We start from the raw sequence: 15622 nt of genomic DNA, 5'->3' as shown, positions 1-15622 counted from the left end.
GGAAAATTAATTAACGAACGAACGGAGACGTAACAGTATTTTTAATTTTAACATAAAAATTACTTTTTACACAGACTATTCAAAACAAATACTCAATATATTAATGGACAGATCATTATTCTATTTTATTAAATATACTTCATTAAAATATATTATTTTTTGTATGTGAAAGCCTGCGAAATTTTGTGAATATATACACACTATATTGAAAGTTAGAAGTATTAAATCTATAAAAACTTTAAACGAGTACAAAGAGGTCACGTGGTTGGTCAAATTGACTGAGTTTGTGTTGAGAGAGTCAGCTTAGTAAGTATTTTGTACCTGTTTTAAAGATATTATGTTTTTGGTTATAATAAAATTTTAACATTTTTGCTGTTGTACTACAATTTAACCATTACCTGTAGTAATTTAACAGAAGATTTTGGAGTTGAGTACAAAATTTCAATTGTGATTGATGTTGTCTTTATAAGAATGTCAAAGATAAAAATAATTTCCTACAATATTTCTTAATCTAGCTGTAGAAATAGAAATAATAGGAAACTACTATAAGATTTAATAACAATTTAAACATCTACTCAATACCATTATTACAAAATAAAATTATAGTAGTGAAACAATGGCTGGCAGTACCCAGTAAAACTGTGATAATTTTCTGTCGGACACTTCCAGCACTAAATTACCTATAACACATACCATAAATTGCTTATCTTTATTTTGTTATGCTTGTATTGGCTATTTTTTTTATTGCTACAGTTTATGTTTTGCTTCAGTTTTTACCACCTGTAATACATTTATCAAGTTGTTTAAAGATGGATATGAAAATCAAACTAAAAATTATTTTACACAAAACTATATGGTATTATTGATAGCTGAAAGCCATTAATTAATTTATATATTTCTGTAATATTGATTTTGTGTAGGATTCATATTGTATAAGCAATTGTTTGCTTTTATATATATATATCTTTTTTTGTATATTTGACTGGTTATAGCTACTGATTTTTCATTTGTATTTGGTTACAAGTGAATAAAAATTACTTAATGTTTAAAGGGAAGAAGCACATAGCTTCATTTCACTAAGACTGTTGGTGTCTTATAAAATTAACTAAATAACAAGCTTCATTTTATAACTAACTTCCATTTGTATTTTCAGTAATAAAAACTCCATACTTGATAGATTTTTCTTATCCGTTAATATCCTGCTCATATTTTTTGTGAACTAAGTCATGGGTTCCAAAAATGGGGGTTGCATACTTCCTGGGGAGACCATAGTGAATAAATAAAATACAATACTGTTAAGGTACTGAGTATTTATAGATTAATTGATGGGGGACCTCAGTCAGGATGCAGAATGATTTGGGAGTCCTTGTGCTGAGAAAGTTTAACCCATATACTAAGTAACAGATGGATTATATTTCCAAATTTTATTTGCCACTTTAGGAAATTGTTTGGCTTCAGTTTCTCCTTTTTGTCAAACATTGACAGTATTTAAGCTAATTATTGAATGTGAAATTTTTTGATATCTGAAGATAGTGACAATATTGATGAAATCAAATTTTAGTTTTAAAGAAATTGAACTAGCTTGGTTTAACTTGTAACACATAATGTTTTTATTACATTATTGTATCTTGCATCTTTTGTTATATAATAGTTGCATTGTTTTAGATGCAGTTTTTACTCGTACTGTGTGTAAAAATAAAATAGTTATTCCATTATATAATATATAAGATTGAAAAACATTCAGAATCCAAATGATTTATGTAGTTTAAAAATTATTTTCAATTTTATAAAATCCATTAATTAACTTTCAGTCAACATTGCCAATACTTTATACTTGTCTAACTGAATTCAAACTGTTATTATATTTTTTTTACATACAATTATTAAATGTTCAGGGAAAATCATCATATTTAAATTTTAAATAGTGGGTTGTTAATGAAACAAGTCTGTTTTTTTACAGATTCACAGAAATTAGATAATAGTGATGTGAACAAAAATAAGAAGCTGACATTGCATCACAAGAAGTCCTCTGTCAAGAAGCCTCAAATGTCTGAATGCAAAATACTAAAAGAAGAACTTGCCACAAATACTAAAAAAATATGCTCTCATAAAATGAAAGGGAGTATAAACTTCAAGAATAAAAATCCAGAAAAAAAGTTACAAGAAAAACATAGTTCTTGGAAAGCTGAAAAAAATAATAGTTTTTCTGTGTTTTGTAAGAGAAATTTAGATGAAAAGAGACTGCAGCATCCAGATTTTACTGATGTAGCCCTTGAAGACTTGTTGTATCAAGAATGGGTCAAAATGATCGATTTCCAGAAAGCTCAATATACTTTGGGAAAGCTTGAAAATGTACATATTTCTGCTCAGGAGAAAGCAAAAATCAAAGGTATATGTTTGAATTTTTTTTACACATGTATCAAAGTTATATCAATGTTGGCCTTTTGAGTTGTTTCAAATTATGGCTTTACTAATAATTTGCTAAATGCCACATTTGAATATACAAATTTTAACTTAAAATTCCAATTATCATGAAGCATTATGAAGCTAAGAAACAATATTTTAGGTACATTATATATATATATATATTTGTAAGTTTATTAGATGGTCACAAACATATAGTTTGTTTCGTAGGAAAACAGAAAAAAATATTCTGAAACTTGCAAGTTGATCTAGTTTATTTTCACACCCACTTGTACCTTAAAAGGCACTTGAAAAATTGATGTTATAATCAAACACAGAAGTTATGGAAATGGTAAAATTAGGCTATTGGGTTTCTTGTGTTATGGTAAATTAAACTGAAAGTTGGGTGCAAGTAAGACAAGACGTAACAAGCAGCATTGTTATGAATATTTGTACATGCTTATGATTAGTACATTCTTTTACAAAGGAATTAAAATATCAAAAAAGTTATTCCAGTATAGACTTTAACAAGTTCCTTAAATATATTTGGACAAGTTTTTTTCTGTGGGGTTTATAGTTATAAACATTCATTCATTTTTATATATAGTTGGTTATGACCTAAATTGCAGGAACTGTATTAACACTATCGTCATTTGTTGACTTGCATTCAAAATTTTATTGAACTACTATTTTATGAATTTATGTCAATACGTTTGGTATCAAATTGTAGATTATAATTCAAATTTTAGTATAAAACATTAGTTAATTTAATTATTTAAAATTAAATATTAAAAAACACCTAAATATCGGTTTTTGTGTGTCACGTGGTATGTTGAATGCATCATTGGATAAAACTAGATGTTTGTGATGTCCAAGTACAAAGTCAATAGTTTCTTATGAATTAGGAACTCAAATTGCTGATATTGACAAGCTAGGATATAAAATAATAACCTCCTATCTTTTCTATTTACTGAGATATTGCTACATTTACTGAATCAAACACAGTGGCCCTGCCCACCTCTTTCCATTTTTGGAAACACTTGTTTACGTACTACACCTACTTCTGTCTATGATTTGTGAATAATCAGTTGAAAGCTTAGAATATCCCCCTAGTGCTTTCTCAGCCTCTTTGAAGTATTCGAGCATCAAGCTATTTCTTTTCATGCCAAATTCCAAGTGGTAAGGTAAGACTTTAGTGAGCTCATAATTTTATATTTTTTTAGATCCAAATACAGCTTAGTTACTAAGCTTCATAAATTATAGTGGAATTCTATGGTTTTGATATAGTAATTTAAGACTATTAGTTTATTTCAAAATGTATATATAAAACCTAAAAAAAATTATTTCATTTCATATCCTCCATGTGTGAAATTTGATAAGGCAAGCAGCAAACAAGTACAAAGTTCATAACTAGAAGAGATAATTGTTTGCTATACTTCTTTATTTATAGTTCTGTATTTTAAGAAAAATAATTTTAAGAACTTATTTCTAAATAGAATAATGTATATACATGTATAATGTATTATAACTGAAATGTGACTGTATTTTACAAAATGCTAGTCCACAAAAACACAGCCAAGACAAGTCACTTTGTAAAGGCCAGTTTTTCTTGGATACAGAAACATGAATGCACGTGTGCCCCATCATTGCAACTTCTGTAATGTTAGTGAGGCATGGCTTAAAAATCAATATAATAGAATTATTAACTTATATGTATATATATATATATATATGTATAATGTTATGAGATTTCCAAAACATACTTACCTCCGCTGTCACTTATAGCTATTACTCGACCGCTAGGTTTTCACCTTTACCCATCTAAGCATTGGTCTGATTTTTTTCTCACTCCTGTCTTTTATACCCAACTCAATTAGCCCTTGGCAATATTTGTCTCGTGATACCCTCTACCTACATGAATGCACCCTCTATCCTGGTACTGTATATAAGCACCTTATTCAGATAATTTTATCACTTTTTCTTGACAAAGCGTTTAGACACGGGTTTCTCTAAAGAAGTGCTGCAATAGTTAATGTTCTTGGTTGTGATTTTTGCTTCACCTAGTTGATTTCTGTACAAAGTATAATTAGTAATTCTATAAAAACAAACAACTTTTGTTTATCTGACATGCTGTTTTAGACATGAATTCTCAGGTTACTGTTTCCAGCACAGAGACTAGTCAGCCCTCTCCTATTCCACCTCTGCTATCTAGTGCTTCTCAATGGTCAGGGGGATGCTCTCTAAGTTGGGGCTACCTGTGATCTCATTCATTGCAAGATGGAGCCATATATTCAGTTCGGGAGTGTCTCTCCTGGGGGTTCTGAGGTTGTTTTTGCCAATGATCTAGGACATTTTTTTTCCCCCAGTGCCTTTGTTTACTAGATTGGCTTCTCTCGAGGCCAATTTGGATCAGCCACCTCCTATTTCATTTATTCAGTTAGTCAGTTGAGTTTGTGAGGTTTTGGGGCTTTCCCCGGTTGCTTTTGAATCTACTCCTTCCTTGTTAACTGAAAAGTCTGAGGGTGACTACTTCTTCACCTAATATTGCTGTTCATTCTGGGAGATTTACCTCTCAGTTACATGATAGGATAGCTATGCCTTGTCTCCCACGCTTGTCAGAACAGCATGGACCCTGTGAACACTTTCAACAGATCACAATTTTTCAGATTTTTCTGGCCCTCACTATTGTTCTGAGATATTTAGCTTCTCTCCAAATTTTGCTGGAAGCCTCTCAGCATTCCTTACATCAATTTGATGATGAATTGGGTCCATTGCTGACTTCTACCTTGGTAAGATTGTCAGCTTCTGCTCTTTCTTTAGTTTCCTGGCTTGTATGTTGTCAGGACTTATTGGGTAGAGATGCCTTGTTGGAAGAAGTTTGTCTACCTGCTTCTGCCCTCCATGAGTTGTGTGAGCTTGTTGTTATTGGCTTCTAGACTAACTTTGCACCTGCTGGAAGTCATGGCGTGACTGCTCGTCGTGTGTCCTGACACCCGGCTTCAGCACCTTGATCTATTGGTACCCAGAATAGATTTCGTCCTTATCTTAGAGGCTTCTCCACTCGGGCAGACTGTCATCAAGGACATCAGTGACTACCCTATGCTGGTGGGGTCTGTGGGAGTGAGATTACAACATTTTCTGGACATCTGGAATTCCTTCACCACAGATCCATGGGTACTTCAGGTTCTGGCATTGGGGTTGGTCATTCAGTTTGCTTCTCCATCATCCTCCCAACCTGTGGTATTTCCACCCCCAACAGATCCACAGAGCATAGAACTTTGTTCCAAGGCTATTGGAGAGTTGTTGGTTAAGGGGGCAGTAGAGAAAGTTGATCTCGTTCTTCCGGGATTTTATTCCCATTTATTTGTTGTGCTCATGAAGATGTGAGGTTGGCGTCCGATCATCAGTTTTTCTCATCACAACCAATTCTTAGATCCTCCTAGGTTCACAATGGGATTTATTCCCGATTACCTTGATGAGGTGGCTTCACAAACTGATCCATATTGCTTATTCTGGACTTTCTTTATAGGCAAGAAAACTTCTGTGAGTCACATCTCATCAGGTTTGTCACATTTCTTTGTCTTTAGCTGTCTGTTTCAATTGCTCACTGGAGGACATCATGCGGGCAGGTATGTGGACTTCTCCCAATACTTTTCTCTCACATTATTTACATGATCTGACAGTTTCTTCTTCTGAGGGTTTTCACCTACCACCCTGTGGCCATTTTGACCACATCTGCTAGATTATAAGGAGGGGTGAGTTTCTTTTTCCCCTCCTCTTGTCTCTTTATTTTCCAAGGTCCCTTACCTCTTTTATTTTTTCACTGGATCCTACTGTATGGCGAGTTTGTCCAAACAGGTGTGCTTTTATCAATCCAATTCTGCACTAGCAATCAATTTTCACTATAATTATTACCAGTTGCAACAGGCTCTGTAGAATTGAGGTTTTCCATAAAACCATCTAGGAGCTCACCAGATGGTATTACCATATTATGCTGGACTGCCACTCATGGACAATAATGAGTAAAGCTGCCGTCCTTGCTGATCATTAGATTGAATAAATTGGGGTCAGTTTGTTTTCAAAAATTTAGGAAACTTGCACTTGTTTCCAGAGCACTGTTTTTCAGGACTTCCCAATACACATTACTTCCCCAGATTCTACCAGTGTAGCTAGGGAATCCTTACCACACCTCGTTTCCAGTCACTGGAGTGGTGGACAGAGGTCTTTCATCCAGTGTTCGAGTGACTTCCTCCACTCTTGGAGAAGAGGGCAAAGTTGGGGGCCCTACTACCTGGGTCTATAGATGTTTCTTCCAGATGACAGTAGTAGTGGAACCAGTCTATGCGGGAGCCTACTTGTAATACTGGTTCAAATTTGATGCTCAGCTATCTGGTTTGGGTGTGCATGGTCCTTCTTTTTGATCAGTATCGATTCAGTATATTATTCGTGGAAATAGGTCCACTATTTCCTCGTAATTCCAAATGTGGAGTTGTCCCATCCTGGGTCCTTGATTAAGCACAGTAGTTCCATATCCTCCCCATAATTCTGAGGGCAAGTGGAATGCTCCTTTCTCACTTGGTTGGAAAGTGAGGATGAATGTTCGTAATTCCAGACTGGAGGAGTTCTGTTCCTTTGGTTGAGTAAGGCATACTCAATCCTATCATTCCAAGCCTGGGGTGTTGCCTTTTGGACTTCTTCAGGTGGGGGAGATGGTTTCTCTGCTTAGGTGTTGCTTACTTTCTCGTTGTGATTTGGGTGGTTCGGAATGCATGACTCCATGGCTACAACTTGGGATCCAGTCGAAAGTATATATATAACATTGCATACCAATTTCCTTAGCCTCCAATGTGGGATATAGGGACCCAAGACTTCTTAATTCAAATACCGAGTAGTGGAACCTGGGCTGTCTGGCTGGGGCTGGCCTATAGTGATGATTACTCATGTACAATTCTACCCTTGATACAGGAACTAAGTTCAGGATGAAAAGCGTATCTGTTCTGGATGTAGTGCAGTTCCCCCACTCAAGTACCACTTTTATCTTATACACCCATGATCTATGCAGATGCTTTCTGTATAGAAAATGCCTCACTGGCCCCTACACCTTCTCAGTGTGAGATTCTAGCTATAAGTGGCATTGGGGATAAGTATGTTTTGGACATTAACATTTTCATAAATTGAAAATGTATTTCCAATAATACTTACCACTGCTAACACTCTCCTGCCCTTCCTCCTCACTAAGAGTTGGTGTTAGAGACAGGAATGGTATTAGTCTTGAAAAAGTGATAAAATTATCTGAATGAGGTGCTTATATACAGTACCAGGATAGAGGGCGCATTGACGAAGGTAAAGAGTATAACAAGACAGTTATCGTCAAGGGCAATTGTGTGGGGCATAAAAGACTGGAGCAAGTGAGAAAAAATCAGACCAATGCATAGATGAGCAATGCTGAAACCCTGGCAGTCGAGTAATAGTTATAAGTGTCAGCGTAGGTAAGTATTATTGGAAATACATTTTAAATTTAGGAAAATGTTAACTTAAGCTACATAAGACTAAACATTTGTGTTTTCATATTATAATTTATAGTCATTCTAGAGTGAAAAAAGCATAATTTATATTTATATCCTAATTGTTTATGGTAGTTACGAGGTGGTTAGGCCTCTTGACTTGCATTCTGAGGATTGCGAATTCGAATCCCCATCCCACTAAACATGTTCGCCCTTTCAGCCATGGGGTATTATAATGTGATGGTTAATCTCACTATTTGTTGGTAAAAGAGTAGCCCAAGAGCTGGCGGTGGGTTTTGCTGACTAGCTGCCTTCCCTCTAGTCTTACACTGCTAAATTAGGGATGGCTAGCACAGATAGCCCTCATGTAGCTTTGCACGAAATTCAAACAAACAAAGTTACGAGGCCAGTCAACTTGACCGAACCCCCACAGAGATTTGATAGTGAAAATAAGAGATAAAATATAAAGTTTTTTCTTAAAAAACGTTTTATAGTTATCTGGAGGTAATAAAGATTTTGCATGTGAAATTTGAAAATGTTCTGATGCATAAAAGTATTGTTAAACTTGAAATCAAAATTACTTTGCATGTTTGATAGGCAATATTCGAAAAGAAAAAAGGCATGAGAAGAACATTACTTAAAAAAACTTAAAACTTAATAAAAATAACTGATATTTTGTGTGCAAAAGCCTTGTAATGTTTACTGATAATCTGCAAAATTTTTTGAAGATATGCTTATTAATCTAAAGTTATAGCATGAAAACTATAACAAGCACAAAATGGTTATGAGGTCGGTCCGTGGGAAAGAGTTAAAACAAATATAAAGTCAATTTTGTTTTTGGTTTCAAACTAGATGTAGTTTTAAAAACAGCCTTGGTTGACAAAGTTTTTTTATGTTACATAAGTATTAATTTCTGGTGATATCTTACTATAAATCCAACATTTTATAAAATGTATATGTTATTTCTAAAATTTCTTTTGAAACAGATTTAGTAGGATCAGGTGTAGCTTAGTATTTAGTATGTCAGGCCATGCTTTAAGGATGCTAGGTTCAAGACTTTATACCACTGAATGCACACACACACACACACACACACACACTGCATTTTTAGCTGTGGGTATGCTATAAAATTTACTCTGTCCTATTATTTGATATAAAAACTGTACAATGCCCTTGTGATGCCAGGGATGCTTGCTGTATCATGCTTTCCCTCTGGTGAATAGTTCAAAATTGTTATTCTTGAATCCTAGGGGTCTTTGAATTGGCTATTTAGTTCTTGTGTGGATAAAATGCTGTTACAGTACAAAATACTAATTCCAGATATAGTAATATATGTATAGTTGAAAGTTTCTTAATTGATGAAAATTTAACCAAATTGATTCATCCAGAAGGTTTTTGGCTAAATACATGTTGGAGTTAGGAACAAACAACCAGTATCTTGTTTACAGTATTAATAAATTATGTATAAAACTTTTATTACATTCTTCTGTTAGGTATGAAGAACCTCAAACCAAATTCAAGTCTTTCTAAAATGAAGAATGATAAAAATAAAAGCTGTAAAAAATCAAGGTATATGTGTGATAAAGTAAAGGATACAGAAAAGTCCAGAACTTGTGAAGAGAAAATACTAGGGAAAGATATCACAATTAAAGATCCAGTTGAAAGAAAGGTGAGATTGATTTTCTTACTTGTTTAACAGTGATTATTCTTTAAGAAAATTTAAACTTTTGGAATTCAGTTTTTCTCTACTGCTTGTTTCCTAGTAATTAGCATAATAATCCTTTCTAAAATTTAAATGGTGGTTAAAAGTTAAAATAGTTTAAGAACTATTCAAAACAAAATACTACAAACATCTTTACATTTTATAATTCTGCAGCTTTTTTGTTTCGTAGGTCATCTAGGTTTACAATATTTCTTCTTGTTGTCACATTCTGTAATACTTCAGTTATTAACAATAATTCTAATTCAGTCATTGATGTTATTTCAACCTATATTAAAAACATTTTTTTGATGTTTCACTTGTTTTGCTACATAATCCAGAAGTTTTTCACAAAATTTCTGAGGAATTTCTTCTCAGTCAAGGAGTAAATATGACTAATTTTTCATTTCACTAGTGTGTTTGTCAATAAGTGGTATGTTAAATAACACTACCAGTTCTTGATCCATACAAAATAGCATTACAAATTTATTAGCTTTTTAGTTATTAGTCATTGTCAGTTTTTATGTATGGGCCAGATTCTGAACAGTAGGTGTCTGTGACTTGTTGGTGATAAATTTCAACAATAAACAAACAACACACTTTCCACTTGTTTTAAAATAATATATTAATGTATATTAAAATGTTTGTTACACTGTTTGTTATCACAATTGTATCCAGAGTTTTAAATATAATTGTGACTTTTTCATCAAAGTCCACACAATCTGGTTCAATTACTTTAGAACACAATTGACAAGACAAATACTTCCACTCTACTCTGTTATTACAGTACAATCTGTGATAATTTCACTTTATAAATTGCCAATATATGCTCTTTATTGCTAAACCCATAATCATGCAGTATAGATCTATCCATCTATCTGACTAACTAACTACATTTTGGATGCATATTTAAGTCTGGCCAAGGCCTAGTATATTCCACACACAACAAAATATTATGATAAAATAATACTCAATTAAAACAATGAGAAAAATTAAGAAGATTCTAGTAACATGACACAACAATAAACAACAATCAAATTACACTACATATGATTCGTAAACATTTACTTAAACAAACCTGTGATGAGCTATTGCTTCTAAAAATAACATAATTTAACCCTTGTGCTATACTTAAATACCGTATATCTAACAATTATTTTGTCATTTCTACTCATGTTTTACAAATCATTATTGCATCTGAAACTTTTGTTATAGCTGCTGTATCTAACATTTTGTTCATTCTTGCTTGTTAACTTGAAACTGTTTTGCAGAGAAATAGTGATTGCTTGACTGTGGAATAGGCTGTAATCTGTGGTATCACTTTTGAAGGGAAAATAGAACTTCTAATAATATGGTTAGAATAAGTCGTTGGAAGTTAAATTTTTGTGACACTTTTATCTCATTGGCAGATTCTTTTGAAGTATGTGGTGAAAAATAATTTGATGTCCAGTCTACATAATAGTAGCAAATTATTTTATTTCCTCATATCATTTCTGTAGCAAGTTGTAGGCCACATTTACTGTATTACACTGACATAACAAAAATAAAGTTACTTGTACAAAATGACTTAATACAAGTGATAGCTGACACAGATCCAAATATTTCACTAACGACATACTGTCTAATTAACTCTATTGGCTAGAAACAACTCTCTATTTTGTTATCTATAGTCTTTTATTATGCTTCATTGAACCTTGTATTACATTTATATACACTACCTTGAATTTACTAGAAAACTTGATGTCAAATCCTTAGAACTTTCTAGGCCTGTATTATCATCATCATTATGACCCAAAGCTCTATCTAGCTAACAAATTACAACATTAAAAATACAACTTATAATGTATTTTTTTTTGCAGTTCACTGTAACATTGCTTCTAAACTGATAAAACTTCCATAATTTTTAATACAATCAAAAACATTTCAAAATCTCTTTCTCAGAAAAAAACTTACTGCATTGCTTTTGCTATTACATTAGTTGACAACCAGTATCTTTTGAATATATAATTTTCCTGGCTACCTTGTCACCAAAATGCATTCAAATATATATTGAATCTTTGCCATGTGGTTGTAAATGTTTTTTTCTGAAGTGTACTTATATTTTTTTCAAATAAAACTATCATTTGTACAGAGGTCTTTGAAGTTTTGGATTCACTTACCAGTTTGGAATTTGCTTGTATTATTTCCCACTGAGACTTATAATATGTTTTTAATAATTGTTATTTACAGTTAATACATTATGTGAAACTATTCTTCTGATTATCAATAACTTCTGAACAAAGAAAGCTACTTAAACAGATCAGAAGTAAAACTAATTCAGCAAATATATAACGTAGGTACTTCTATACACCAGTATAACTAGGAGTAATCAATATTATAAAACAAAAACTTATAATAATTAGAATGCATTGATTTGTTTATATACTGTTTTGAAAGTTAACAGTAGAGATTCGAGGAACTATTGTTAAGATGAATGTTGTGATGATCTAGTGGTAAAAAAGAAATACATAAGACACAGTGCTGAAGTTTGAAATAAAAATTAAATGCTTTATTGTTTGAGAAGAACAGAAGGATGATTAATTTTAAGCTTTTCCGATTTTATGAAATAGGATAAAATAATAAACTCAAAGGTTAAGGAAATAAGTTGTATTTAAATGAAAAATATAAAAAGCATAAACTTTCATGAAGTGCCAAGGTGTGCACATGCTCAGCCATTAGGATGACAGAAGATCAAATAACATAAAGACAAAACTTCATTAGTGAGTACATGTTCTGTTAGACATGAGTTCCTTCTTCTCAGAGATAAAAAGTATTGATCTAGTACTGCCAAAAGTGCATTTTCAAAGCACCTTTTCTCTGGTGACTCAGCAGTAAGTCTCAGCACTTTTTACAATAAAACTCTGGTTTTGATAGTCATTGTGGGTACAATACAGATAGCTCATTTTGTAGTTTTTTGCTTAACAACAACAACAGACAAACAAGCTTTTTCTCTGTATCTGATCTCTCAGTAAACTATATAGTCGAACCTCAACATTAAGGGCACCCTTCCACCTGCTTCCAAATGCCTTCTATAGCAAGATGCAAAGATGGATTCAATATTGACAGGACTAAATTTCTGAATTTTAAGGCCCACCATTTTGTTTGTTGTATGCAGGATATAGGTGTTCATGAGTTGCACATTACCATGACATGGAGTGTTGTCAACAGGAGGCCTCAGGAGTGGATTAGCTGTGCCCTTTTTTCTTTATTATTGGTCACAAAGTTTCAAAGTACTTCTCTTCAGAGTTTGAACTGCTAAACATTTCACATTTATTTTCTGTGTTTGTTTTACTGTCAGCGACTGAGGTAGAAATCTGCTGAAAATAAAGCAACAAATCATTGCTTGTGTCATTAGACTGTTTACATGACACTGTAATACAACACTCTCAAGTGCAACAAAGCACATGCACTGAAATAAGTCGACTTGACCCCTGCTCCAAGAACACCATGTGAAATTTACCACCTTATGTATCCTACAGTGTTTACAATGAGAATTCTCCAGAGTAATAAGATTGCACTTTGAATCTTAGAAAACATTTATTATGGTATGTGGTTCAGAGCCGATCCAGTAGACGTCGCAAGTGTTTGAATATTTTAATCTTTCTGAGATGTTTGGAATTTAGTGGTATACTGTACAGGCATACAAAGATAACTGCCTGCTTTATCAAGTGCTTGTATAGAGAACGATACTAAAGACACAACCCTTAATCCAGAATATCGAGGTGCCTGTTATTGCAAGATTTGTTTTGGTTATAAATAGTAAAAAATAAATAAAAAGAGACTGAAAAGGTCTGCCCTTTATGGTGTGGTGCCCATTAATTGAGGTTCTACTGTATTACAGAAGTATCTCTAGTCTATGTGACAATTGTAAAGCAGTCCTCCATACACAAGGTAAAGTAGGGTACAGCGATGGAACAATACATAAGTTTATTGACCAGGTCTGTTACAGAAAATAACACCTCAATTTGAATATATCACATTGTTTCACCTGAATTAAGTATGTTTGAAATTAGAACTTTAAAAATTTAAAAATTTGTACACACACAAATATACACACTGTAGACCAATATAGTTATGTAGTATTTGCATACTTCACATTTAGTGCTTCTTTAACCTGATGACCACCAGCTACTAACTCTCTGAGTAGCCAATGCAAGTCTTGCTATATTTCATTCCAACAATAAAACTAGTGAATGAAATTGTTTGAAACTTCATAAGAACTTTCATAAATGCATGTAGTTTAAGAAACATAAAGCCTGTTACTTTTGATAAATTTAGTGTTTTTGCATAATGATCTTTAATATCTTGGAAAATTACATAGGGAAATTGTATTTATAAGAAATTATTATGATATTTGTTTGTTCCAGATGTGAAGTTATTACTTTTTATGTACTAGTACATTATTTTAAATCCCTAAAAACTTTTTACCATACGTAAAATGCAAATTTTGTCTGTTTTTAATTTTTTTAATAATCATGTACTCTCCTTATGGTTTCAAGTAATATACAAAACCCGAAAATAATATTTGTAAATAAACCTAAACAATAAACAAGTATTTTTATTTTTAACTAGGATTTCATATTTATATATGTACATAAAAACATTTTAATTTTGTTTCATAAATGTATTTTTATTTCAAGTTTATGTTTATGCAGCTGTACTTTTGTTTATTGTGCCGATTAAACTGTGGGGTTAGCAGCGTGAACTTTGTACATTTGCTGTAAACTATCATGCCTGTTGGTGGTCACTCTTGTTCAGTCCAATGCAGGCACATTTGAAAATTACTGTAGATATGATAGTAAGAAAGCTTTTCGATACTTGAATATAATTGCTTTGAACTTTCAAACAAGTTTATTTCAACATATGTCTTTGTATGTTGTTTCACTATACAGACAAAACTAATTGCCACTATTAGCGAATGTATGTAATAGTTTACAGTACAGGTGGTTTAAATAAACACTGCCTGACCGTAGTTACTTGATATATCCTGTTAGAAGAGATTACCAAATGATACAGACACAATAAATTACAAAGAAAATTACTTTACAGCACTTAAAAGATTAGTCCTGGTCACATTCCTCTCATTATAGGCAAGATTTATGTTGGAATTCGAAACTTAGCTCTTCAGTGTATTGAGACCCCAACTGTGAGAATGTCATAGCTTCCCCTGTATTATTGAGACGAATGTATTTAGTCTGTTTCACAACCAACATATGGGTTTTATTGTTGTCACTTGTACACTGAGTTTTAAACCATTTGCAAAATATCAGAATAAACTTTATATATATCATTTAGACTGTTTTAATTCTAAAGCAACAACAACAAAAGTGTGGGTCTTGCTACAAAGCACGGATAGTAAGAAGAAAAAATATAAAATTCTTATGTGGTACTGGTACTAGTAGTAGTACATACAAATCACGCAAGTTTGTCATTCTAAATACTAAATCATTATTATTATTATTATGAACTAAATATAAGATTATGCTAAAATATTGAGATTAAAACTACAAATTTAAATACAAAAGGATATAAAATAATCACAAACTCTTTCAGTTCAAAGTGCTAAGCCTAATTCATGTAAAGACCTTGCACTCGACACTCAATAGCTCTTAACCCTAACATACGTGGATCAACTTCTTTCCTAAAAAATATATCTATTTTGAGTTAATTGTTCAATATAATGATTAATATAAATAGATATACGATACAGCATGACTTAAGCTACTATAGAAAAATAATAAAAGTCACATACATCCCATGCAGTTTTTTCCAGAAGCAAGTTTCTAAGGCTTACAAAAAAGTACTATTGACCAATACTAAAAACAAACTCTACATAAAATGCCAGTTACTATAATAAGTACCACCCACATTCATATTGTAAAATCCAGTAAACAATGTTTCATCATGTGCTTTGCTTATGACTGTATGATTTGTGGAATGTGAAATAAAGTGATTGGAATAACATGGTACTGAAATT

General features: G+C 32.5%; 1 protein-coding gene across 1 annotated transcript in view; it reads left to right on the top strand.

Moving 5' to 3' along the window:
- Positions 1-15622, top strand: part of LOC106460527 (histone-lysine N-methyltransferase NSD2-like) — a 157644-nt gene that overhangs the window by 65592 nt on the left and 76430 nt on the right. Inside the window, 2 exon segments of the mRNA XM_022387273.1 lie at positions 1961-2389; positions 9401-9576. Coding sequence (XP_022242981.1) covers positions 1961-2389; positions 9401-9576 — 605 coding nt within the window.

Source organism: Limulus polyphemus, unplaced genomic scaffold, assembly GCF_000517525.1.
Source record: "Limulus polyphemus unplaced genomic scaffold, Limulus_polyphemus-2.1.2 Scaffold787, whole genome shotgun sequence".
Taxonomy (NCBI): domain Eukaryota; kingdom Metazoa; phylum Arthropoda; class Merostomata; order Xiphosura; family Limulidae; genus Limulus; species Limulus polyphemus.
This window is presented reverse-complemented; position numbering and strand designations above follow the sequence as displayed.